Source organism: Anser cygnoides, chromosome 3, assembly GCF_040182565.1.
Source record: "Anser cygnoides isolate HZ-2024a breed goose chromosome 3, Taihu_goose_T2T_genome, whole genome shotgun sequence".
Taxonomy (NCBI): Eukaryota; Metazoa; Chordata; class Aves; order Anseriformes; family Anatidae; genus Anser; species Anser cygnoides.
In genome coordinates this window covers 35,730,048-35,757,254 of record NC_089875.1, presented here as the reverse complement: position 1 = coordinate 35,757,254, position 27,207 = coordinate 35,730,048, and the positions used below count along the sequence as shown (strand labels likewise).

Here is a 27,207-nt window from a genome sequence, read left to right as displayed (position 1 = left end):
TTTTTTAATTATTAAGACTCAAAAAACACTAAATGCCTTTCCATTCATTTCTTTAAAATATTTCTCTTAATATTTTAAAATAAGTATCACTTCAAATGTTGGGGCACTTGAAGGTCAACAGACATCATTTGGCAAATTAAGAGCTATTAAGATATGCAATCCTGTACATATCACTTCTCTAATTCAACAACAAGGTCTTAAAAGGTTGGGAGATAGAGAGCAAGGGAGGGAAAACACTCTGAGGAAAATATTGTAAAAACATGTAAATAGCTAGAATAGCGAAACAGCTTTACAGATGGATCAGCCTACAACAGTCGTCCTAACCGGTCTGCCAAGATCTGCCAGAACAATTCTGCAGGCTGTCAGGTGTGCTCAGCATTTCAGATTACAGTTGCCACACGGAAGCGATACGTGTCAAGTCTGTTTGTAAATAGGTGTAGGCATGCCCTGAAGAGTCAGGGGGAGAAGAGGAGATAAAAACCAGGTATACCTGAGTGTGTACATGAAGGGGAAATAGCTGCGGTCTAGCACCACTGGCAAACAATTTTTCAGGCGCCACACTTGAGAAATGTTGAAAGTCACACCCACAAATTTGCAGCTCCCAGTCCTCTGAGCAAAGAGAAGCTAGGATGCTTCTCTATGTGCCTGCAGCCATTTAAGATAACACAAAATGCGGTAGGACCGCAGGCAGGAGCAGGATGCAGGTACTGATTCTGAATGCTTCCCATCGCGGAGAACATCTGATCCTGCCGAGCACGTGAGGTCTGAACTCCTAAACCATCACCAGGTTAAAACACACTTGCTACCTTCTGTTTCAAGATTTGATTTTACTCCAAAAAACGGCATCAGTTTACCCCATTACTGGCATTAGAGATAAGCGCTGGAAAAGTTAAACCATCCAAATGAGATCAAAGATATAGCTTACAGTAAGAAAAGAGAGTTGCAAAAGCCATTTGCTTACATTCTTCATCTCTTTGAAAAGATTGTTTCAAAACCAACTCGTTATCAGTCAATTTAAAACTCCTAGTAGGTCATCCAGAATCAAAGATTACTTACTAATTTATTCCTGGCAATACCTCGATTACTGATTTAATCATCTCACCCAACAGGAACACTTTTCTTTCTGCAGTTTGAAGTGCTTTACTATGTAGATCTCTTTTCAGATATCCAGTCTCTCTTTTATCCGCTCCTTGGTACTGCCTTTCACTATTCTAGCAACTGCGAACATTAAAATATCTGCTGAGTTAGACAAGCAATATACATTCAGCTTATTTAATCATTCTTCAGAATTAAAATTCTCTTTAATCCTTCAGTCCTTTCTGTAGTACACTTAAGTGGCGAGCATTAACTTTTTTTTTTCCTTTTGAGTCACAGGAGCATGCTCCATGCAGACTGACGTAAGGACAACGAGATGACATTTTAGACGTGATGTAATTCTGTAGGCAACACTGTGGTGCCTTGTCACAAAATAGCAGCGTATTATGAGCTCAAGTCCAAACTGTAGATGTCCGAATATAATTCCTTTCCACTTGCCATACAAGATCCCACGCACAGAAGGGCAGAAATGCAGCAAGAGCAACCAGCACCAAGACCAATAAACAGACTTCTGGCCCGCATCTAAACTGCAACAATGGACGTTCACGGTCCAAATGCATCACTTGGGCACTGCGAGACAAGGGAGAACAAATCTGAAGGAGAAAGGCAGTGGCTCTGCCACAGGAAGAGGAGCGAACCAGACAACCGCATGAGCATTTGCCAAGGCAGTGGGCGCACACTATTGGTTTTCGCTGCCACCGTCAGGAACACCTACGCCGTGCCCTCAGGCACGCACCGCCACCCTGAACTGACCGCAGCACCAAGTGGGGCAGACACAAAATGAAATAGTTTTGTTCTCACCTCCTGTTTACAAGCACAGCTATGAACATCATGCATGCCGGTTCTGTTGGATGCTTTTGCAATCCTGCCCTATGCGCCTGACTGCCCTAAAAGGAAACATATCCCTGGCTAAGAGCAGAAAAATGCGATCTTTCCACACTGCAATCTTGCATTTAACTTCTTTGTTGCTGGGTTACTTCAATATATTCCATTTTGGTTTGCATTAGCAAACTCTGTACAAATAGGGAAACGAAATCATCTAGATGAATCAAACTACCACCACACACCAAGTAGGCCACTATAATAAAGTAAACCTTCATTTTTCCTCTTGAGGGTATTTTTATTTCTAGTGTATTGTCTGCAAAGGTTGGATCCTGAGAGCTCTAAAGGGATACAGAAGACCTGTTTCAAGTATCTAAGCATTCCTCAGCATTTCAAAACCAAAAGATGACAATCTCTCCCCTGTTTATCAGTCAGTTCCTGCCACTTCTTAGCTAACAAACTTGGAAAGGATGATTTGAGGAGGCCTGGCAGCCTTGCCAAACCAAATATGTGAGTAGGTTGCTGACCAATACCCATCTATTTTCTCACAGAACTGTGTACAGATATCAATTTTAGTTGAGGCTTAACATTTGTATAGCCTTATTTCTTTTAGCATTAAATCAAGGTGAGCCAAAAATCCCTTCAGATGCATGCGATCTTCCTTTGGGAATCTTACACAGCCTGGTCTGGAATTAGTAAATAAACTCTCCGTGTCTACTGAAACGCAGATAAAGGGCGAGTTATATTTGCAACTTCTTGTTCAAACAGTGCAAAGTTACTTACCCCTTATGCAATAAAAGTGACATGAGCCAAGACCTTCAACAGAAAAATGAGTCCTACAGCTGGAGTAGCACACAGCCATACCAATTTAGTTTATAAACACGCATCCAAAAAGACACATGATCCTTCACTATAGGCTAACCTGACATAAAAAAAAGGTTGTGCACCTAGACCAATACAAATTATTTTTTACTTTAGTATTAATTTAAATATTAAATAGCAAATCACGAAAATCAGAAAGTACTTTATTATTCTGAAGTATAACACTGTGAAAAAAAGTTTCTAAGCTTGAAAGACCACTTGGAGACAATGGTAAGCCTTCACACATCTACAAAATTCTATGCCTGCTCATACCATGTTCACATTTACAGCAGCACCTTCCTAAAAGAGTTAGACCCATTTAAAAAGCATTTCATGCACTTTTGCTAACTTGCAGGTTTTAACAGATTTGAGAGGAATGTGAAAACCTGATGCTTGGAAACACTGGGATCATTTATGCAACAAAAAATATCACAAGTCTATAAAACTCAAGTACAGACCTGCAGAGAACTGGTCTCATCAGATTTTATTTACATTCTACTTCTCCACAAAAGCTCCAGATTTCTCTAATGTAGCTCTTTAGTCACTCAGCGTCTACTCCCACCAGTCCTCCTGGTTTGAATAAGACAAGTCATGACGGCTTATCAATGAGAATATGGGGATTAGCTGGCAGTCGTGCATGTAGGCAAACAAACAGGAAAAAAGGAGCGCAGAAAAGCTTCTCTTTGCTTCACACAAATTTGGCAACTAGAAAGTTTGCTATGAGAAGTTATCAGAAGATTTGTTAAAAGAAGTTATCAGAAGAAAGAACATCTGGTAGTCACTGAGACCCAGTTAGCATCATCTTTCCCAACTAAACATGCCCTCAGTCTTCTGACTTATTTTCATCCACTTTTCTTTTGATTTATCTGATGTATTTGAAACACATAAGTTGAAAATATTGTCCTTTTGGGGTGGAGAGGAATTTAATACTAATCACTGTTTTCTTTGTAATATCTGCCTTACCAGAAGAAATATTTTATCAAAGATTTCCACAGCACTTCTGCCAATTCCTTTTTCACAGAGAACCTCTGAGATTTGATGTACGTGTTCATATCTGAAAAATCTTACACAAAACTTCTTCAAATGCCATTTTATCTTCCATTTTATTGTCAAAACCACGTTCAACGCCTCAGGAGTTTTCTTCTAACTAAACAGCTGATATTATCAACTTAGCGCTTGCTTCTTTTTCTCTGAGCAGTATTTCTGTATTGTCCAGCTATCAGAATGATTTTTGACTAGAACCGTTAACTTAATAAGAAGACCACGATCTAAAAGCCAACTAACAGTAAATATCAACTATTTCTGAATCAAGTAACCAATGTCCTAAAACACACTATAAATAGCCAGAGCCATCTGTCTGATTTGCCCCCTCTCCTCATTACTTTAGCTCGCCTATCTCCAAGGACACAATCTTGCCATTCACTAAGCCTGGCTTCACTGCCTGCCTTTTGCCTCAGAAAAGCAGCAGCAGGAGGGAAGATCACCACCAGTGACCCCCAGGGAGCTGCAATTGCTAAATCCGACTTCCATAACCGACCTCAAGTGTTTATCTGTCATTTCCACCACATTCCTTTTATTACAGTTGTTTGCTATCATTTAACCACAATTTATCTCATTTCATAACTCCTTCCCTATCTTTTTTTTTCTCCCCCCTCTCTCTCTCTCTCTCCCCCCCCCCCCTCTTGGCACTGTCTTACAACAGGAATATTTTCAACAGAGCTGCAGAGAGACAAACACAGGACATTCGCCTCTCTCCATAACCTCTTTGCAAGCCTTCTCAAAGGAAAGCTTACCTAGTCAAAACAAATTTTGGCATAACCGTATCGGGTCCCACTACTCCAACCATTCCACCACTTCAGAGAAACAGTTATCAGTCGGAAGAAATGAAAGCTATCAGCGGAGAGGACAGGAGCAAGAAAATTCCTTAGCAGGGTTTGGGGTGCCTACACATACATGGTATAGCAGTTTGCTGCAATTTAGAGCATTTGTGAAATGTCAGGCACACCAGCAGAGTATCTGCAAACCAGCATCTTTGCCAGAAAGGCATTGATTTGTCAAAAGCAAAACATGCACCTTACTCCCTAGGAGCAACAGAGCGTTCCCCTGGGAAGCCTTCCCCACTGACTCCGCCGGGAGCTCCCAATACAGGGCCCCCACATGCTGCCCCCGAACGCAGGGCGCTGCTCATTAACGCTGCTCATTAACGCCACCAACAACGGAGCAAAACAGGGAACCACCCCCGGGCAGGCAGAAGGCCCACGGCTGAGGCCAGGCAGCAGATCAAACCCTGTGCGCCTCCAGGAAAGATGAAAATGCCCGTGGGTCTGTGCACGTGCTCGTCTCTTGATCAAGCTGTTGGGATGGGCTGGTCCAACGCATAAAGACAACTTTGAAATGCCGTGGAAATGCAGTCCAGAAAAATGCAGAATGGAAAAAAAAAAAAATGGAAGCTTAAACCTTTTCCAGAACAGGAAACCCGTTCTTGTCAACTCTCCCAAGCAGCTCCTACAGAACTTAACAAAAAGAAAGTTGCTCGTTTCTGAAAAGATACAAAAACAAGCGATAGCACTATAAAACATGGTTTGTGAATACCAGAAGGAAAAATAGTAAAGTTAGTATTTATTCCTAGTGAATTACTACACAAGGCATCATGAAAGTTTATTATTAGGGTAATTTTTCAATCTGCAGATGTCAGAGTACTGTAAACACAAAGCAAGCGTTAATAGTGAAATACGTAATTAGCATATACGCATCTAGGGAAGCCCTGTATGAATCTGTTTTCAATTTGACTTGAAATACACAGCTTACTAATGACACTTGCATAGACATAAATATTGAAGTCCTCTTTCACCCTGAATGAAGAAGATTATATAGTAGAGGCAATAATAGTTTTTAAAGATTAAAGAAGAATAATTAGAAAATCACAGCAAACATGGATACTTGCCAGGGAAAGCAAAATTTAGGCACTTGATAGGAAGAAAAACCTTGGGAAAGCAGTGTTAGACCAGTAATTAGGAAGAGAGCAAGATGCCTGACATGTCAATTCACGTATTTTTCTAAACTCCGGGAAAGGGTGTGTGTCACCTGAATAAGCATCACATAACTCAACAGAAAGGTACTCTAGCTGAATATCACATTTAATTCCACACAACTAATTACAAGGAAAAAAAAAGAAAAAAGAAAAAAAGAAAAAGAAGCCCAGAGGGGAAGAAAAGGAAGACAGGAAATCACAGTTGGATTGACTTATGAGGTAGTTTTCAGAAAGAGAGTATAGCTTAACTAATCACTGACTGCGGAGCAGCAGCCAAGCAGGGCAATATCTCAAGTATTTAAATATCACAGCAGTAAGAAACTAGAGATAAAAAGTCAACCTCTAAGAAGCAAGATGAATTAGAGATAAAATTTATGGGATATTAACAACACCATACAAAAGAGGATCCCTGCCACACAGCCTTCCAAGAGAGCAGGCAATCTAACATTTAATTTACATTGTACGGAAGGCCAGTAAAGTACAATCAGGAGCATTGTATCTTTATCTCGAGAGAGAGAGACTGCATGACCTCAAATTTCCATTATTCTGTTAAACACTTCCAAATATATAGGCCAACAAAAGGCTTCGGAAGCAGCGTGGAATCTGTTTTTAATTAACGCTGCTCATCGTTTGCTTGCACACGCAGCACCTCGAAAAGCCCTCCTGCAGCTGCCGAGCCCCTAACGCAAACCTCTCACATGGATCAAAGCACATTCGACCGAACACGGTCACAGCAGACGTCATGCCTGATGCCTGCGGAGACAGCCAAGAATTTTGCACCTTTCTGAACATGACTCTGCAGCAGATAAATGCTGTTACGGCTTGTGGCAATGCCAGTCACAGCTAATTATAACTTTATTGAGACGTTTTGGCAAGAGCCAAAGGAGTTGAAGCAAGCAACTTGTAATCGGGTTATATTCCCAGTTCTGCCACCGAGAATACACGACTTCGGCACACAGCTTCAACACTCTGCTTCCTTCCTGCTGTCTCTTCCGTGACACTCACTAAGCTTTTGAGGGATGCTTGGGAAGGCGGGGGAAGAAGGGGAGGAATGGCATGCCTGCCTCTTGTCTTGGAGGGCACTATAAATGTGCACAGTGTTATTACTAGGAGAGTACTGGCAGAACTTCTGAGGACCTGTAAAACAGACGTTGTTCTCCAGAGCAATCTGTGAGACCTGTATCAGCTATGCAAAAACACCCAGGGGAGTCTCATAAATACCTCGATATGTGACACGCAGTGTTCTTGTTACACAAACCTAAGCTGGTTACTGTCTACGTAATAATTACTGGATATAGTGAATAGAAACGCGATTCTGCTACTAACAAATTTTTCATCAAAGCACTGAAGTTAGAATAAAAATTACATCTCTCTCATGCTCACAACCACTTCGTTTGAGTTCCTGCAAGGGAACCAAGGCTGGGCGAGGAACGTCACATCTGCCACTCTTCTCAGAGGGGTTTTGCTCGATGTTACTATAGAAAGTACAATTAAAGGGGTGACTTTCCTGCGAATTAAAAAGAGAAAAGAAAAAAGAAAAAAACAAAAAAACAGAGAAGTGGCAGATGTTGCTAAACTGGCTCAAGACTCTCTCTACGAAGCCAGCACGTTCAAGGAAAGGAACAGAAAGACAAGAGATGGCCAGGAAGTTCGGGGCGAGGACGGGAGACCCAAGAAGGAAGCCCAGGAGACACGGCTCCCGCTAAGGCGGGCTGGGAGGATTTACAACCGAGACTCCTCTGCTGAACAAGCCCGAGGAAGCTCCCCCGGGAAGGCAGCGCTCCCCCGGCCATCCATCAGCTGCCGCCGAGCCCCGGCACCCCCGGACGGCTCCGGGCGCACGCCGCAGCCCCGCAGCCCCACCGCCGGGGGCAGCCGAGCGCCTCCCCCGGCCGCAGGCCCCCGGCGGTGGGGCAGGGGAGCGGCCGGGAGCCGCCCGCCGCCATGTCGCGCCGTGCCCCGCCGGGGGTACCTGCCCGCCGCCATGTCGCGCCCTGCCCCGCCGGGGGTACCTGCCCGCCGCCATGTCGCGCCCTGCCCCGCCGGGGCTCCCTACCTGCAGCTCCGCCCGCTCCGCCTCCCACTCGGCGCGCTCCGCCTCGAAGCGGCCCCACTCGTGCTGCAGGAAATGCAGGATGCCCGGCACGCTGTACTGAGCCCGGGACGCCGGCACCGGCGCGGCGGCACCGGAGACCCCCCCGCCGCCGCCGCCGCCGCCGCCGCCGCCGCCTCCTCCTCCCGCCGCCGCCGCCTCTCCCGGCTCCAGCCCCGGGCCGCCGGCCGGCGGCGGCAGCAGCAGCGCGTTGTTGTTGTTGTTGTTGCTGAAGAAAACGCCGGGCCCCGCTTGCTCGTCCATGGCCGGGCCGGCTCCGCCGCCGCCCCCGCCCAGCCGCGTCCCGGCAGCGGCAGCGACCTGGGCGCGTCCCGCCCGCCCGCCGCCGTCACCGCCTGACAGCCGCCCCCGCCGCCTGCTACCGCGGCCCGACGGGGACAATCCCGGAGAGCGAGTCGGCCGCCAGGCCTGCTGGGAGATGTAGTGCCCACGGGCGGCGGCGAAGGGAGGCCGGCAGAGGGAACTTCCCCTCCTCCTCCTCCTCCTCCTCCTCCTCCTCCTCCTCCTCCTCCCCCCTCTCCCTGCCCGTCGTTCAGGACCGACGGCGCAGGCAGGGAGCCTCTTCCCCAGGCAGTGCCGCGCTGGGGCTCATTGGGGACATGAAAGGGACAAGTGTCGTGCGGCAGCTCCACAAACGTCCAGCAAAGGCTGCGATTTCAGCTCCTGGTGGTTAGGTTCTGTTCTTGTCTGGCCACGCTCGCAGCACTGCTCAGTGTCAAGGCACGGGAAACTATAGGTCCACCACAGAGTGTTGGGTTTCCTGAAAACCTTTAGGATGGCACAACAGTGCTTCTCAGGAATTACCACACTGCCTCTTCTGAAAGGATAAACAAGGCTTTTTGAGACCGATGGCAACACCCCAGGTTGAGGGCACAAGCTGTCAGAAGCATTGCTCTCTCATACCTTTCCCAGAAGCACAAAAATACCACAGCTGGGCTTAGTTTCCCTGTTACACAAGAAGCTGGGCTTGCTAAAGAAAGATGCGCACCACCACCACCAGGCTTTACAGCAGGACTTTGTGCTAGCAGCTCTCAGACCTCTCCCCGTGAAGACAGACACGTGGAAGACTGCATCAGCCACAGATGGGTGGCTGCTGAGCCGCGATGGGACATCCTCAGCTCGCAGCGTCAACATCAGCCCCTATGCGCCCCACAAGCACGCCGCTGCTTGCTCAAGCAGCGCTTCCTGTTCCGCTCTAGCTGTTCTGAAATCGCGCTTGGCTTCATAACCCAGACCTGAGAAGTTATAACTGCGGCTGGTGGGCAGCCTCTGGACACTTTTAAAGAGGGGAAAAATAATTAAGGAAGCTTACAGAAAGGATCGTGAACCGCAGGGGAACATCACCAAAAGCACCCAGCTGGAAACGCAGTCTGGGGGAAACCTGGTCGAGAAACGGGGCAGAACGACAAGGCTCACTGAGAAAGGAAGGAAACAGCCGAGAGGAAAGACTTGAAGGGGAAACGGAGCAACAAGCTTCATGAAAACGCGCAGCAAGATGGCCAGCAACAAGGAAAATGATGAAAAGGAGTGTGACAAAAGAAAAAAAAATAAGCACTACAGACATTTCAAGTTTTGTTTTTTTAATCAAATGAAGTTTGATGCAAAAATACTATGTAAAACCACATGGTCATATTTTTCATATCCAGAGCAAGTAAAGCAAGTGAAGACTAGAAACTAGAGAAGCATGTACACAAATGAAGGTTGAGTCTGTTGTATACCATCACAGTGTACATAGAAAAACCTCTCCCTTCCCTATATCTCTGTATCTATCTAGCATTATTTTCCCTTCTGCTAACATTTTTACTGTTTTTCTACAGACTTTAGTTATGCTTGATTGCTACACTTCCCCCCACCCCCTTTTCTAAGTTTTCAGATGTCTTTTTAACTAGAGTGTAAGCAAAACACGAAAGTGCTGAGATAAAAAATTACAGTAAATAAAGACAACCTTGATTATAGACAAAAAGTTTCCAACAAATACCAGTTGTCAACTACTAGACTACTGGGGGGGAGGAATGAAGCAGGTTATAAACTTTTCTAATTTTTACTTGCAAAATACTTGTGTTCAGTTGTGTAGTGAAAGTTTCCTTAACACTTTCACTGAACTTTTCCTTAAATGTTGAACACATTCAGAACAACTGCTGAGCAAAATAGTGTTGTAATGTTGAGCATTAAGATTTTGATCAACTTCAATCCCACTATGCAAAGATGACGAAAATAGTGAAATTACTTCTCGCGTACGGCATACTATTTTTACTGCTGCATGCATCTTTAACTCCAGTAGGAAGGGAACAAGACTTCAAAGCTATTCTTATTAACACATTTATGAAAAACATTTGAAAAACTAGAGTTTGTGTTTCTGTTGTGGCGCAAACTTCTTGTCCTCACTTTAGTGCTAAAAGAATCAGTGTGAAATAAAAGGCTTTCAGATATCTTTATGTTAAACATTTTTCACACACCAAATACAAAGAGCAAAAAAGCATTACTTTGTCCTTCATTTTGCAAAGGCCCTCAAAGGGTTACATAAGCTCCTGTGGGAAATGAAAGACCAGAGGCAAGTGATTATGCAAAAATAATGATCTACAAATATTTCAACCAACTATTAATCATGTTCATTTCTATTTACTATCCCTTTGTTATATTTAGGTTCAAGTGAAGCTTCTAAAATATATACAGTTTTTACAGAGTGCTGTTATATCCAGAAAAACACCAAACAGAAGAGATGAAAACCAACAGTCCTAACCTTGTCTTCCAGTTACATGACTTCTCCATAAAGCAAAATGTATAGAAAGAGCCCTATGGAAGTCTACAAATTCAATAGTAGTGTCAAAAACTTCATGCAAGTCAGACTTGTATATACAAGAAAATACATGGTTCTCTACTTCTGCCAGTATGAAGGGGAAGGTCTGGCAGAAGGCAGACATGACCGTTGGGAGTTGCTGGCTCTTGTGCCATAAGGTCAGCACAGCACATGAGCTCTCTTTAAGCTCCACAATCTGCTAATCAAACTCACTCAGATGGGAGCCATGTGCTTTTTAAAAAAAAATAAAAAAATAAAAGCCTGGTAAGGGAAGGAAAAATTGGAGGAGCCTGGCTCATGCTTGTGTTCTGCTCCCTTACAGTTGGTAAAGGTGCAAAAGGCGCAAGTCATTGGCTCTGCAAACTTTATCAAGACTACAGATAAGATATATCCAATGAGACTAAATTTTGCAGAAAGCAGTAAATGTCTAGGAATCTGAACAAAAAGCAGCGCACATAGTCATCATAATCAACTAGTGTCTGATAGAATGGGGAGACTGCTATAACACACAGCACCTTACAACGGCCAAATTCTACAGCTACAAAACTCCAGATAGCAGACAGTCCTCTTTATAAAGTCATTTTCCAATGCATTTTTTTCTTTTTAATTTATCTTAGAAGAGATAGGGTATTAAGATTCTTGGAATCCTTTATTAATTTTCAAGCATGGAAATGGACCTAAACGAAATATACATCACATAAGTAAAGACGACTCATTACAACCGCATGCTTGACTGTTCACCTTGAGAAAGGCTTAAAGTTGTCTTTTTTTTTTTTTTCTCTTCATGCAAGCTGAAATGATCTACAGTGTCTGGCAACCCCCTTCCCTAGTTTGTTTTAAAAAGAAAAAGTGCGTACTTCTACACTCAAAATTCCGCATGGTATACAGGAAGTACTGCATAACAGCTTCCTCTCTTCCCTCTATCCCCACTGTGTTAGTGTGTTGCCACAATGGTAGGATAACAGTCACTACATTTCAAAAACCATTCAGAAAGGTTCAGGGTACCTTTTAAAAATAAATAAAACAATTTCATGAGATAGACAATAGGGTTTTTTGGTGGATAATTTATAACGTAAATTCATAAATATGATCACATTCAACTTCTCAAAAATCTATACAAATACTAGTAACACCACTTCCTTTGTAATGCATGGATTTCAAGTAATTACACAAAGCTCTATTAGCCTTTAACATACAAATTTCACAAAATTACAGACATATATGCAGTAACACATCAGGGATAATGTAATGCTTCTGACTAGTGAGCAGTCCAAAAATAATAAAAGTAATTCAAAAAAAGCTAGTTTTCAGTTTAATTGTTGGGGTGGAATGTACTGTGGGTGGTGGTTGCCTAGCAGCTGCTTTTGCTTTGCTGGCCTGACTTGCTCGGACTGCAGTTTCTAGACGTGTTTTTAATTCGGGAGCAGCTCCCATTACCGTCTTGAAAGCATGTGGGTAAAGTGGACCGATGTGCATTAGATTTTGAAGTGCAAACTCATGAAGATCCTTAGATACTGTAGATGCAGAAGCAAAGGCATTTTCGTTCAGTAAATAGGAGATCAGAGTGGGAACAAGAAGTGCAAGCAACTGGACTCCTAAAAGTAAAAGAAAAAAAGAGTAACAATCATATCAGAAGGAAACAAAACAAAACAAAAGAACTGCATCAGTTACTAGTCTAATATGGGTTATTTTGTTTTCCAAATTGACAATAAGCACTGTAATTACAAATGAGACTATCAAGAACAAACAATATGAAGACCGTTTCCTGTCCTTTGGTCACTCAAACCTTGCTTATCAGAATTGTGCTTCAGACTTCTATTTTTGTTCATCACAGTTATTTTGCTCCTGACACATCTTTAGAGATGCCTTTGCGCAGTCTGACTGCAGATCATTGATAACAGATCTTAAAATGTAGAGTGACTATCATATTAAAGAACTTTAAAACACTCTTCTGACAGACAAACATTATTCAACTGAATCTGAAAAGCAGCCTCCCCATTGAGCATAACAGAACTGCTATTACTATGCAACTGTTCACTAAAAAGTCAGGGACATTTATCTGGTATGTTACTCCATCTTGGAAGTTATCAATTCAAAAACTACCATTACAAATATGTAATGGGCTAGCAAAAACTAACAAGACCACAGCAGAAAATGGCACAGAGTTCATCTTGAAAACAAATAAATCAACTAAAGTAGTAGAAAAATTAGCCCTATCTAGATAGGATACAAGTACACCTCTGAAACGTGTAAAATGTTAACTGCAAATTTTGAAGAACTTAAACACTAATGGTAACTCATTTATTTGAAAATTTGTAGGTTATCTGAGTATTAATGGATTTTTCCCTAGAATGAATATAGATGTAAAAACCTTTATGGGGTGATTAACTCCTCGCAGCACTAGTGAAAATCAGAGGTTTTGGTTCCTCTTTCGTTTCAGTTATTCTCCCATTTTACATGTGTTTGAAACAACTATGCCAGAAGTACAATGGCACTCAAGAAAACACGCATTTAGTGTGTTTTTGTATATCAATGAAGAGAAATATCAACAGGGAATACGTTGGGGAAAAAAAAAGTAATATTTTTACAACTGACTTTAAGTGCTGATTACAATCAAGGTCTGCAGACTAAGCCTTTTGGTTATTAAATTGTTTCAGTTACTCTAACTGAACTTAAAGATAAACTATAACATTGTATTCTATCTACCAAGCAAACAGAAGTCTCTATCTACAAATCTAGGTATTCTGACCAGTACAATTCAATTTCTGGGGCTCTTTAAACAAGCTTTGTTGAGATGGTAGAAGCAACCTGATAAAAGTGATGAGTATGCTAAAATAAATAGAAAAGTTAAAAAATGGGAAAAAGTAAATTTACACACAAATTTCCAAATACAAGAAAGCATCACTACTTCAGTTCACATTTAGATTTTTCTTTGTAATCACCAAAATCTGAAATCACACTGTACACATTATACAAGCCTATTGTATACAAAGTTCTAGTAATAGAATCACAAAAGCGTGTTGCACAGATGTTTTGTGAAAATGGCATCAAGTTCCAAACTGCAAGAGTCCTAGTGTTCAATATTTTATTTTAGAATTACACATTTATCTAGAAAAACTAAATACTTACTATTCTGCTCCTCACCAAGGGCAACCAATGTTTCAAGGACTTTAATTCCTTCCTGGACTGCTAACAGCTCCAAGTTGTTGTTTGGGCGGTTCCTTTCCACAGCTTTCAACTTCTCCACCATTATAGGGGCCAATGAATGAATATACGGAGTTGACAGGGCACGATTGGTATGTTGGAACACAGAAAGCAGAAGCTGGTAACACTTGGCTTGAACCTAATGAAATCAAGATAAATACATTGTCCTCAAAGTTACTTGTTAACTCAGGGAATTCTAATAACATCTACTATCTATGTGTGTGAGATACGTGCGCTACATTAAAAAAACAAAACAAAAAAAAACAACTACAACTAAGCAGGAAGGAAACAAACTGAGTAAGACCAGTTTTCAATAAGAGAAGCAGAAGCTTTTTGATTGTAGTTGATTCTAATTCTTCAGTTACACATGACTTCACATAAAGACTAAGGGATTGTCTCTGGGAAATTTTTTAGGGTTGCTCTTGTGCCATTAAACAGCACAGTAGTCTTCAATTAGAATCACCTGCAGGTACAAAATGGCATTGCACAACAGAAACTCAGAGAAAAGAAAGGAATAGTTAATGCCATACTAGGCAGCCACACGGTTCCACAGAGAACATCATCTTTAAGCCTCAGAACTCTCAACACTAACAGTAGATGGAATAGCATTTAATGTTTTTGAAGATACAATCTCAGAAGGGTAATGCAGTTTATAAAAATGACTCAAATCAAAGTGATCTTATATATAGATGGTCTTTTATACACGTTTATCTTAAGTATATGTGTAACCGTAGAGTGAACTGGAACGCATATCCCTCTCCTCCCTTCCTTTCTATTCCTCCCCCGCCCCTCCTCTTTTTGCTAGAAGTAGGGAATAGTAAAGTCAACATTTGGGAGAATGACTCACTGATAGTCTTATCTGGAAGAACTTTTAATAATGCATTTGATTTGGGTTCACAAAAGCCTTTCTCCAAAATGCTACACAAATAACCAAGAGCAGTTGAAAACGTAAAACACTACAAGCATGTGGATAAAACAGCACATTTTCAAACTACACTCAAGCCAGAACAGAAGGATTTATCAAGCATAAACAGAAACATTCCAGAGGAAGTATTACTGAACACAGTGATCTGTGAGGAGACGGGGGATGACTGAAAACAGAGATGTATAAATAAAAATATTGATTTAAAAGGATAGATAATAAAAACTAATAGTAAGAAAATACAAGTTATGCAGCTCAGTTTGTTTGTTAATATATGACTGCACGTTTTCTGTAGAGTTGAGTGTTTTAGGTCTGAAGTAATAACAATTCCTCAAATAACATTTCTGTGCTTTTTAACAGAGCTCCATGGTTGAAAAGTATGCTGAGTAAGGCGTTAGGAGAAAAATCTTTGACCTTGTTCAACAAATTATTCCTGTATCTCTCCATACCACTCCCTTTCTGTTTATGCTCTTGAAACTTTACTCATTATTAATTAAGGTTATTAACCTTCAAAATAATGAGTAAAGGCATGTGTTTTTTTTTTTACATGCATGCATAATTGAAGTACGAGTTTTTCAACTCCATCTGACAGCAGAATTCCATCTAAGTTCCTTTTATTCTACGTATTTATAAATATAAATCTTGTGACTACTTCACATTCACAGAAGTCCACAAAAACTCCTGCAAGGTAAAGCCGGGGCTTTTTCGAAGTCTGTAAGGCGCGCTCTCCCATAAAACTTACCAATTAGCATTAAGAGTAAAGGGTCTCTCATCTGAGACCCTATAGCTCCAGAAAATGAACTTGCCTTCAGGATATTATTATACAGCATATCTAACCTTTCAGGCTTTTGCAGGCAAGTACTAAAAAATATTCCTGTATTTTTTTCTAAGACAGTGGTACTTCTTTAGAAGAGTTCCCCCTCTCCATAATCAGTTCAGTGCTTATACTACAAACAGGTGCCTTGTAACTTACCCCAAATCCAGTAATGACTGGTTTATATTTAAAAAACTAGAATGAACACACAACAAGCATTACAGAGTATATGCTCTACACGTCAGCAAGGAGACTGGACACAATCTGGCTGCTGTCAAAGCATTCCCTGTGAATTACAGAATTAGCATTAAGTTCCAGCTCGCCGAGAGCTTGCCAGCAGGGTGGGCAAAGATGTACTTTGCTGTTTGTCTGTTTATACAGAGCTGACAGAGTAAGACATAAGTTTCTGCATGATAGAGCTGACACTTCCATTCACACATAAAAATCTTAAGCAGCCTTTCATCCAAAGCTAGGCTTCAGAAGAGAACCAACTGAGTTTTATGTCTACAATGGAAAAGGCCAGCCGTGCTGCAGAGAAGAACTCTCCATCTGAACAGGATTCTACATGCCTCGATGTGACCCTACGTGGGTCAGCATTTTCTGCGTATTTTCCTTCTCGGGAATCTCTGCAGTACTTGCTTGTGGAAAAACTAGAGATTTATTTCTTTTTAGCTCCCACCTGCAGCTTTGTATACCCACTCAACATGCTGATGTATATGTGGCTGGAACAGCTATGCTTAACTATAGAGCACGTTAGCCTGCTTGAGCGAAGTCAGGCTACAACTTATTGTTTTCTCTCTTTAGTGAGAAAATGATTTAGAAGACAATTCATAAAGACAAAGCAAAGGGCAGAGGTGAATTCACAGTCTGTAGATGCCCTTGACAGTGACCACAGAATTGTGTTTTCTCAACTGTCTTGTATGAACATATAAAATAAGCATAGGATTTGCACAAAGTTCATCAGAAGTGTGGGCTGTAATTTTATCTGCAAAATATGTGGTTTAGTTTGTATTAGAAAAGATCAGGGTTAGTGTAAAAACCTCACTATTCTCTGGTATCCGTACTTTTTCCATTTGCTAAAATTTCACACATCAAACAGACTTTCCCTTTAAAAAGCTGCACATCAGGTACCTGGCACAAGGCCATGAACAGACTACTTAAAAGCACTTGCTTTGGGTTGTTTTGATAATTAAGGGGTTTCTATAACACAATGTTGAAAATTCTAGTTATTTTGACAAGCAGTATCTGTCTCTGAAGTAAAGGCATCACAAAACATTCAGGAAACAGAGTAAATGTATCACAAGTACTTTTTCTCAGCTCTGTATCATTCACATTCCTATATCATGATCTTACCCAAGGATCACTGGAATTTAGCGCATTTTTAAATCTGTTTATACATCCATTTTGCAAAGACTGCACTCCAATTATTTCAGTGCTTGCTGACCAAAGGAAGAGAGCAATAGCTGTAAGTATGCTTACTTCATCAAGAACAGGCTTAGAGGTTTCTGAAAAAAAAAAAAACAAAAACAGACTGTTAGCTTACTCCAAAAAGGGTTTTGAATTTATTTAGTAAAACCCAGTGAACACAAACTCGAAGAGGAAATAAATGTACTTAAAAAGACTTGCAACTGCATACAAATACAGATTTTCTCATTACAGAATCACTTTTTTATTGTTATTTGACTGTGACTGAAAATTTAGAGCTGAGCAACTCTTTTCTAATAGCTGTTCAAATAAAGTGATTCAAACTTTCCAAAACAAATATCAAGCCAAAAACATCATGCACACTTCTCTGAACAAGTCACATTTTTGTTTTCAAAGTGTAAACAAGGTGGGGAAATGTATTTTTGAAATCTTTTCCCCATTAAAAATATAAGCTGTTTCTTTTTTGTTGTTCTCTTCAGCTGATACACCAGAGTAAGAAACTGATAAACAGCAGGCAACAACTTTCACATAACATGAGGTTTTACCTAATAGACAAGCTGATCTGGTGGCTGTCACCAAAAGAAAGGTAGTCCTACTTTAACCTTCCCTTCTTTTCTAATTCATCTGTATTTGCAGTTCTCATTCTTTTTTCTCCTTACACCAGCTCTTCGCGGATCTCATTCATGAAGCTCCATCAACAGGGGAAAAAATTAAGTACTTCTCTGTTGGTTTTGTTGCCAGATTGCTACGACTCTCAAGGGAGAGCAGAACCAATGAAGCAACAGCTATATAGACAGCAAAAACAAAGGCAGCATGACATCCTTCTACAGATGTCAGCTAGTCATTAGGCTGGCTTAGCCACGATGTGAAAACTCACTTCAAAAAGAGGACTCCAAGCATTAAGGGACAAACATGTGGCAGGGTTTTGTGTTTTGTTGTTGTTTGGTTTTGGGTGGTGGTGGGTTTTGTTTTGAATTTTATTGAATCACAAGACTTGAAATTGTATGCAGCAGACCTTGCTTAGATTCTTGGGTGATATGCCCCACTTCACAAAAGACTGGGAAAATTTACAGTCTTGCAAGGAACCATCTGCAAAGAGCCTAAAGCCCAATAATGTTTGTAGAAAGATGAACTGGGGAACCTTTACAGTAACAAAAAGCTGGAAGACAAGAGCTGATATGACAGAACAAATTAGAATTTTGACTTGGATAATGCAAACACACTGATCTTTCCCCTTCAGACATTTTCAGGACTGTTTGCAATTACCTACTCACTCCCTATATGTCACATGAGTAACTCCATTCAAGCTTCTCTTTAGACTCCATAAATGGTTCCTTGGGGATCCAATGGGATGTTTTTTGGCTGAACTGCCATTATGCAAATGAAAAATCTTTGTCTCTCTTTTTTGCTAACTATGCAAACTGAGACTGTACATCTTTTTTCCTTTTTGAAGAACACCACAAAGTACAAATGGGAACCAACAGAAGTAGCCTGTAGTTCTCTAAACAGACACAGCAGACATCCTGCTGGTGGGTAACAGATTTTTTTTGGCAGGGGTAGGGTTTTTTCTAACCACTGAAAGCCTGCAACGGTATTGTGAATTTCCTACTCCAGTATGAACTTTGCCACAATTATCCCTTGCTGTCTTCACATTCATTCACTTGAACATTCACTGTCATTAAGACTACACAAGTCCTGTCAGCAAGCACTTAAAAGATACAGACTGCCATTTTCCTTGAGGCTTAATTTAAAGTGTTGAGTCCATGTACAGTATGGGACAACTGCAGTTTCAGTAAACAGATCAGTTTCTCTACAGACACCGTTTTGGCAATTAAAATCTCCTTTCATTTAAGCTAGCAGGTATTCTGAGGAAAGGAGGGGTGGAAATGATAGTTTGCTCGGGCCTTGCCAACATCTGTCAAGTTGCCAGTAGTCACAGAAATTGACCCATGGCCTAGGAAGTGAAGTGAATTCAGCTTGGAACTCCTTCAGACTTTACTTGCGAGACATTGTTCAGGTGTCAGAAAGACTGATTGGTATCAGAAGGTAGATTTCCAAGTTCCAGAAACAAGGCACTAGCTGAAACTATGAAGACTGATAAAATTAGCTGAGATGAAAATATAAAGCACAAAATAAATACTCTGTAATGGAATTCAAAATGGAAGGGCAAAGTCTAAACTAGTACAGCAAAATACCCTGAAGAAAGCACCTGAAGAAAGGGGACCTGCAAGATGAGTTGCAGAAGGCAAAATTTCTAATAGGAGGTTATGACCAATATTGCCAAAGAAAACAGACCAACACGGAAAAAACTGTGAGGGAATCTCCTAAGGTATATCTGTATTTTCTTAAAGCCAATGTTGTGTTTGTCTTCAAAACAACCTGCTTCATAACTTCTATTAGTTAAGCTGTGTGCACTCGGATCTTCCTCCTGTTTCAGTTTTACAAGCAATTCACTGCCACTTTTAATCTCCAACCCTCAGATATGCAACCTATTAAATTATAGACATACACAATACTTGCCTTTTCATTAAGGCAAAACCCAGCTCTCTAAGTTTCCTGCACTGCAAACCACTTACCAGGTTGCGAGTATTCCAAGACAGATGCCAGAGTACTGCGGATAAGACTTGCCCACTGTTTTTGAGTTTCGTCAGTCTTGACTGTTGGAAGAGTAACAATAGCTTTTATTCCTTGAAGTGCTGCACTGACTGGAGGTGGGACCTGATTATCTGCTGATTTTACAGCTGTTTCTTTCAACACTCTTGTAATTAGAAATAGGATAGTGGGCAGCACTGTCATGCAACCTAAACAAGACAAAGTAGAATTTCTGGAGTTAATTTCAAACAGTGTGGTAGATAACCTCTTCAGCTTTCTCAAAAAGGTTATACATGGCTAGCAAGATAAACTGCTAACAAGGAATATGTGCAGGTCAACTTCAGTAGTACTGGTGAATTACTGGGGTGTGTATCTTAACCAAACTCATACAAGCCAACACTTGTTATCAATTCAATAATGATTCAGCTATTAAAATTTTTCCCTGCATAGCTTCCATGAGAGAATTAAGTATCTTAAAACATGATCTGCATATGTCTAGGATCCTGTAAACAAAGAAATACAGTAATTGATCTGGAAGCAGGTGTCCAGGTTAGGGCAGTTTCCAAGGAAGCTGGTGGTGTTACAAGCCTCAGAAGCAGCATGAGGAAGTTCATTTGAGTTACTTACATTCTGGACAAAAGCTGTAGTCATGTGTTTACTCTACAAAGGAGACAAAAGTGATCCTCCTCCTACAGCATTACTTTTCTGAAGAAATCAACAGCTACCTGTAAGTTTTATGCAGCCAGTCCTGCCTTGTGCATGTTAGGCAAACTCAAGAAGTACTGGTCAAATAACACAAAACTTGACTTTAGACAAACAAGAACTTCAACAGAACAGGTTTTAATAATGTATGTAGACTCCAAACACCTTTAGAATTGAAAGAAGGGTAGTATTGAAAGAATGGAAGTATTGGGTTTAGGTGCACAATAACAATCTACAACTTACTTCAGATAGTTAAGTCTCTTTCCATACCTAATTCTTAATCTTTTCTCTGCCTCATCTTTCCACATCTGTGGAAACACAAATCCTGCCACTTCCCTACTTCTGGAATCCTGTGAGGAGAAATAAACTAAGTAGAATAATTACAACCACAAAGGACTGCTGGAGGTCCAACACCCTTTTCAAAGCAGTTCCTCTAGGTCAGATTGCCCAGAAAAGAAGAAATAAAATGAAACCTCTCAGACAGCACAATTACTGTAGTTTAGACATATACTTTGTGACAGTCTTCCTGAGCAAAAGAAAGCTCTATTTAGTTTAGAGTTGCATTTGGGATGATTGGCAGCCAGTGGCTGCAAAACAAAGTGTATCATAGCTGAATTGTGCTAGTTTTTCCTTAACAGGACTCTCTTTATCATACAGCTGCTTCTCAGGAACTTAATTATCCCTGAGATGTCTATCTTCTATTATAACATGATTAAAATTGGTCACCAGGCTTCAAAATCATAAGAGGTAAAAAAGGAAGGAAAAAAATAAAATCATAATGAGCTCATTTCCTCAGCAAACTTAGAGCACGCATCCAAACTTCGAATCACTTTCCTAATGTTGGCTCACTGGAAAAGCCTGAGTTCTTACGTTATTCTAGAACCTAAAATCATTTTCAATAGATGACCCTAAAGTACCCTGTAAAAATATATTTTCAGGGTTTTTGTAGTATCACATGCTCACTGCACTTTCCCCTACAGTAACCACTTGCAGGTGCTTTGTCAATACTTTACCTGCTGGAGAACAGAGCGAAGGCAGGTCTGACAGTATAGTAACAGTGGCAGCCACAAGACGAGCACTCTCATCAGAGAGGTGGGATTTGGCAGCAATGTGACTTGGAGAATCTGACACTTTTGAACTTAGATGGGGCATGTGCCGTACTAGGATAAACATGAGCAGTTCCATGGCTGCAAATACTAGAGATTTTCCAGGCACAAGTCCACCACTCTCACCTCCCTCTCCTAAAACAAGAGGATTTTCTTTTTCTTCAATATCATCTTCATCTGAAAAAAGAAAGAAGACAGTTAAAAAAAATAAATAGATATGAATCTCATGCCAAAGTTTACATGAAACACTAAGAAGTTAAAAATCAAGAGGAAAAAGTTGCTTCACAGTAAAATACTACAAATATGGGTCATGTCAAACTAAATGCTCTAGTTAGAAGGACTTCAAGGGATTTAAGATGCTTTAGAATTATTGTGATTGCAGCAATACTTTATAAAAATCCATCCAGAACTAGAAAAAAATGTAGTAATACACAAAATAAAAACGTGACTTTTTTTCCTTCTAAATTGAATGACAAAATTAATGGCTATGACTGCCAAATAAATGATCATTACAATTTTTTTTAATTTAATGGCTATAAATTAAGTGTCCAACATTGTCAAATCTTTTTTCAGCTTAAGTTGATTAAAGAAGAGGACAGAAAAGCACTGTAGGATTCTATGTCTAATTTGATGATTTCAGTGCATTCAGTTTGGAAAGTCTCTCTTTTGAACGGCAGCTCAGCCAGCTGCAATCTTTACTTCTCCCATTAAGCAGCAACAGAGATCCAGCAAGTCAAAGGTGGCCTGAACCACCCTATGAATTTAAATGATTGCTAGCGTTATCACATGCACTGATTTGAAAAATGAAACTTACTGGGCCTATGGTGAACAATTCCATTAATTCCCAGAAAGGAACAGAGCTCACATTTTTAGCTGTGCTGCTTCCTCAGCTTTGAGCAAAACCTTTTCTCTGTTTCCACTTGTAAAATGTGTAAAAGCTAAAAGTTTTTTTCTGAACAGTGCATTGTGCCAGAACAAGATAGTAGCTTTCCTTAGTAAAATAAATACACTTTGGATTTTACTTTGCTTCTTTCAAGTGAAATAAAACATGGCAGACCTAACCTAAACAGATATCGTCAAATATTTGCCATGTTGCCACCAATTTACCCAGCAGAGATGGGAAACAGTACATCCAATATGAGATTTTTAAATAAATGGTAAGGGGATGCTTGAAGAGCTCTGTAAAAAGAAGAGGTTACTAGAAGTATGTCAGAGAGCAGCTTTTGGACAGATGCTAATATCCTTAAATCAAGGGTATTCTTAAAGTAGAAGCAAACTAACAATTTGCTGACAAAAAGCCAAAGCAAAACATTAGAAACTGAAATATAACACCAGAAATGGGGATTAAAGAAGAAAGAAATAATTTTACTGGTGCTCTATAAAGGTGAAGTAGAGGAATAGGACTTAGGTATGCCAGCTGAACATGAAATCTCATAAAATTTTCAGCTGAAAGGGACCTCCATAAGTTATCTGGGTCCAATCTCCTGCTCAAAACAACGCCAACTGGAAAGCTGGAACAGGTTGCTCAGCGTCTTGCCTGATCAAGTTTTGAATACCTCCAAACATGGAGATACCACATCATCTCTAGGCACCCATCCCCATGGCTTCACCACTCCCATGGCGCCAATTTTTTTCCTTCTATCCCATTTGGATTTATGTTGCTGCTGCAACTTGTGTCCATTGCCTTTTGTCCTCTCATTATATGCCTTTCAAAACCATCTAGCTTCTTCTTATCTCTAAATCTCCTTTAAGAAGGGGAGAATGTCATTCAAACACATATTAACCCTCTCTTCTGCAGAATAAACATGTTCACATCATTCAACATCTCCTTGTTTCATACTTCATCTCCATAAGAAGCTTAGTGGACCTCCACTGGACTTTCAGTTTGCCAAAATCTCTCTTACTCAGGATGGAGAAGGGGCTAAGAAAATTATCACCGCTCCAGATGCAGCTTCACAAGCTCAAGCTGAAAGGAAAAATCATTTCCCTTGATTTAATGATGATCTTGCTCTTCTAATGCAGCCTGGTAACAGAGTATTCAGCACTGTGTGAGCACACCAACTGATTCACATATCCAGTCCACAAGGTTTCTTCCAGTTGGTTTAAAATGGCTTCATCCACCCCCTCTTCTTGGTTAAGCAGTCTGTGACCAACAAAAGCATCCCTGAATGGTATATCACCCTTCAATTCCTCTTAGTCGTACCAGTTCTGACTTGTCAAAGAGGCATGGCTAGCCTTAGATGCCTACTCCAGCACCTTGTTCTTTTCTTCTTGCCAGTCCTACAGCATTCACCAACCAGATGTCTGGAGATAAGAGAAAGCTTTTTGTTGCTGGAAATTATAACCTTGCAGCCTCCACCATCGTGGGAGCCCCATACTCCAGGACCCTATTCCAGCACAGCCTTTGGCTTTCCCTCCATATGTGACATGGGGGGCTTGGGCTCCTGCCCCAGCAGAATCTCTGTGTTGAATACGCCATTCTCCCATTTGGCTTTCCTGATGCTACACAGTCTGTTAATCTTCACATGCATTTCCTTCACATCCCATAAGTGAGACCAACATCACCACTAGCCCTTGCTACACAGACAAGCACCCGTCACATCAGGAGTTTCAAATGAACTTCAAGGCATGTCACCAGATCTCTCATGTGCCAGAAATGACTGTTTCTCAATCAGCAGACTGTGTTTTGCTGTGTGTCACCACCATCATTATGCTGACTAGCAGTCTTGTACAGTCTTGAGAACCACTTCTGGGCTGCACAAGCATGTCTTTCAATGCTGACTGCCTTGCTCCTGTTTGCACACACCATTCGCAGAGCCCTTGGTTGGTGACACACCTTATGTGACATCCACATCCTGGCAAGATCTGGTTAACAGGCTGGTTTCACACTGGTTCCGGTAGCAGGTCACTCACCTCATGAATGACAGTTCTGCCAGGGACACTCCACAGGACCCCACAATGGGGGCTGAACCACTAAGCTTCAGAAAAAAAGTTCGTTGAAATGCTAAGATGTGGTCAATAAAACATTAATGAAACTGAGCAAGGTGTTCCTAAGAGCTTAGTGTGGCGTGTTGGGTACAATTTTCATCACTTGTGTTCAGGAAAACAAGACATGAGAAGACTGACTTCAATGCCCAGAGGAAGAAAAACTACATCTTACAACAGTTAAGAAAACAGCAGGTAAGATTATGACCACATCTACAGTATCTGTAGAATACACAGCATTTTCTTCCTCACTGTAACCATACTCCAATGCTTTTGAGTTTTTTTTTCCAACATGAAAACCTGTTCCTTATTTATACTGCAAAACAAACCATGTTTTCAAAATCTTACTTAGGGTGTTCCTTTTTTCTTGCAAATAATCTTGAGCTGCTCTTACTATCTGCTGGACAACTCCTGTAACCAATAGCTGGACTGAAGGAGGATCCCAGGTCAAAAGGAGTCGGTGAAGCACACTTAAGAGTTCAACACCAAGGAGCTACAGTAAAACAAAATATGCATTAAAAAAATAAATTACGGCTCACCAGTTCCCAATTGCTACATCACTTGGTTACAACAAGCAAATACTTCTCCCACACAAGAATAATTACAGGTTTTGTAACCATCACAAATGAAAGATCATGACCTAGGAAAGCTAACTGTCATAACATGCTCATACAGTACCTGGTCCTCTGCAATATGGATCCTGGCACAAGGGGAATCCAATAAAGTATGAAGTGCTTGTAAACAAGATGTGACATGTTCAACAGGCTCTTCAGGTCTTGGGGAACAGAGAAACTGTATACTAACACCTGAAAAGAACAATTATTAAAAAAGAATGTTCACTTCATCAATTATATAAACTACATACATAACTACTCTATAAAAATCATAATAATCACAAAAATACTCTGCCAAAGCTATGAAGAACACAGCAGGTAGAGAGACACTGAGAGAGAGAGAGAGAGAGAGAGAGAGAGAGAGAGAGAGAGAGAGAGATTTCAAAATGCTATTGTCCAGACAAGTGATGCCTTTTAAATTTCCTAGATTTCAAGCAAAGTATCTTTTCTTATTTCCATAATGTGCTGGTACTGCGCTCGAAGTTTTCAACTCTTACCCAAAATTAAGTGCATTCGATCTTTGTTCAACTCTGGTAAAGATTTAGTAGTAGGTGGAGTTCCAGGTGTCTGGTTTAACATAATAGACGTAGCACGTTTCTGTGAGTTAGGCATTGCTGCAGCAGTCTCTTCCACTGATTCTGAAGCATTAAATCCTGTGCTGTTCAGCCAAAGTGCCACTGCATGTAGTATAGGAGCCCAAGAGTTTCGATAATGCAGTCTAGCTGTATCAATTGTTTCTGGAGTGTAAAATGCTCCTCCTGTTAAAGTAGCAAAGCAAAGGTCAATTCTGAAATTCTCTGCAATAACAGACAAAAAGCATGTACTCTGAATTTCACAGTTATTTACTCTGCGTATGTTTGATCGTGCATATATTCAGATGCAATCCTTGTTAGTGACAGTGCATCCCAATTCTCCTTGTGTAGAAGCAACATTAGTACCTCTCATAAAAAAATGCAATGGCTATGATAGAATTGTAAGCAGAGAGGCAAGAGAGGCAAGCAAAGGCATCAGGTCTTGCAGCATTTTTCTTACAGAACACTCATTCTTAACTCAATGAAATATTATAAGACAATATCCACAACATTCTCAAGTACTGACTACGTTTTCTTACAGTAGACATCTTTTTTGCACTTGATGTCAAAGTATTAGAGGTGTAGAAGTATTATTACTTCTACAAAGACATGGTGTCAATCATCTCTGTGAGTCAGATAAAACATATTTTCATTGCAGATTGAAGAAAAAAAGCACACAAGCTTTCAACATACATTGCTGTTACACAAAAGCAGAAATTTATTACTTGCATTATTTTAAGAGATGAAAAACGTGCCTGCCAAACAATTTAAAGAAGAATTTGAAAATCTCTACTAGTAGTTTTATCCCGTTCTTCAAAACAACAGGAAAATGAAATTTCTGTATTTACCATCTGGTGGAAGCTGAGTAGCAAATTCAGCTGGTAAAGTTAAAAGGGCGTAATCTTTCAGTGCAGCTAACCAGAGACGGCTAAGTGCAGGCAACTCGGGTTGTACAAGTGTTATCAAACTGTCTGGTGGCAGCTCATCTACAGTACCAAAATCATCCTCATCCTCCTCTGTGCTCTTTAAAACACATTTTGGTTTGGTCTCTGCTTCTTTCTTTATTTTCATGGCAACAATGTACACCTAGAAGAAAAACAGATTTGAAAAAAGAAGTAGCCTTTCCCATGTAAAAGGTCCCATACACAGATGACTCACAGTTCAGCCCCTGTGGGCCACAAATACTACTAGATTTGTTGTTGCTGTTATGAAGCCCATGAAAATTACCTGGAAAATTACTTGGAAAAAGATTTGCAATACAATTATATTTAAAAAATATAAAGAGAGAGATTTTTGCCTTTATTTCTACCAGTATGTAACATCTAGGGACACAAGTAATATCTTCTGAAGACAACACAATTTTCTCCTAAAAAAGGAGAACATGTCAGCTTAACACAAAGATACTGATTTAAATAACTGATTTCATTAAAACAGGGCATTCTCTTTGCCCTACATTAAAAACTACTAGATAAATTAGAATAATTGTCATTTTCTGGAAGCAGATTAGGTATCAGAAAAATAAACTTTTTTTTAATGTAGTACATGAATACAA

General features: G+C 40.6%; 2 protein-coding genes across 6 annotated transcripts in view; both read right to left on the bottom strand.

The window, feature by feature from the left end:
• The window catches only part of STRN (striatin), a 69,658-nt gene extending 61,275 nt beyond the window's left edge, over positions 1 to 8,383 (bottom strand). For 2 of the 4 annotated variants that reach the window (XM_066993904.1, XM_066993906.1), the window contains exon 1: positions 7,866 to 8,383. In XM_066993904.1, the coding sequence (XP_066850005.1) occupies positions 7,866 to 8,165 (300 nt within the window). In that variant the 5' untranslated portion in view covers positions 8,166 to 8,383. The remainder of the gene's footprint in view (positions 1 to 7,865) is intronic. The other 2 variants (XM_066993903.1, XM_066993905.1) reach the window with 2 other exon arrangements.
• A 2,576-nt stretch (positions 8,384 to 10,959) lies between these two features.
• HEATR5B (HEAT repeat containing 5B) overlaps positions 10,960 to 27,207 on the bottom strand; it is a 54,685-nt gene continuing 38,437 nt past the window's right edge. For both annotated transcript variants that reach the window (XM_048047747.2, XM_013170657.3), the window contains exons 28-36: positions 26,504 to 26,741; positions 25,581 to 25,841; positions 25,148 to 25,275; positions 24,818 to 24,962; positions 21,392 to 21,661; positions 19,661 to 19,885; positions 17,013 to 17,164; positions 13,849 to 14,062; positions 10,960 to 12,314 (exon numbers count right to left, since the gene is read on the bottom strand). In XM_048047747.2, coding sequence (XP_047903704.1) covers positions 12,010 to 12,314; positions 13,849 to 14,062; positions 17,013 to 17,164; positions 19,661 to 19,885; positions 21,392 to 21,661; positions 24,818 to 24,962; positions 25,148 to 25,275; positions 25,581 to 25,841; positions 26,504 to 26,741 — 1,938 coding nt within the window. In that variant the 3' untranslated portion in view covers positions 10,960 to 12,009. The remainder of the gene's footprint in view (positions 12,315 to 13,848; positions 14,063 to 17,012; positions 17,165 to 19,660; positions 19,886 to 21,391; positions 21,662 to 24,817; positions 24,963 to 25,147; positions 25,276 to 25,580; positions 25,842 to 26,503; positions 26,742 to 27,207) is intronic.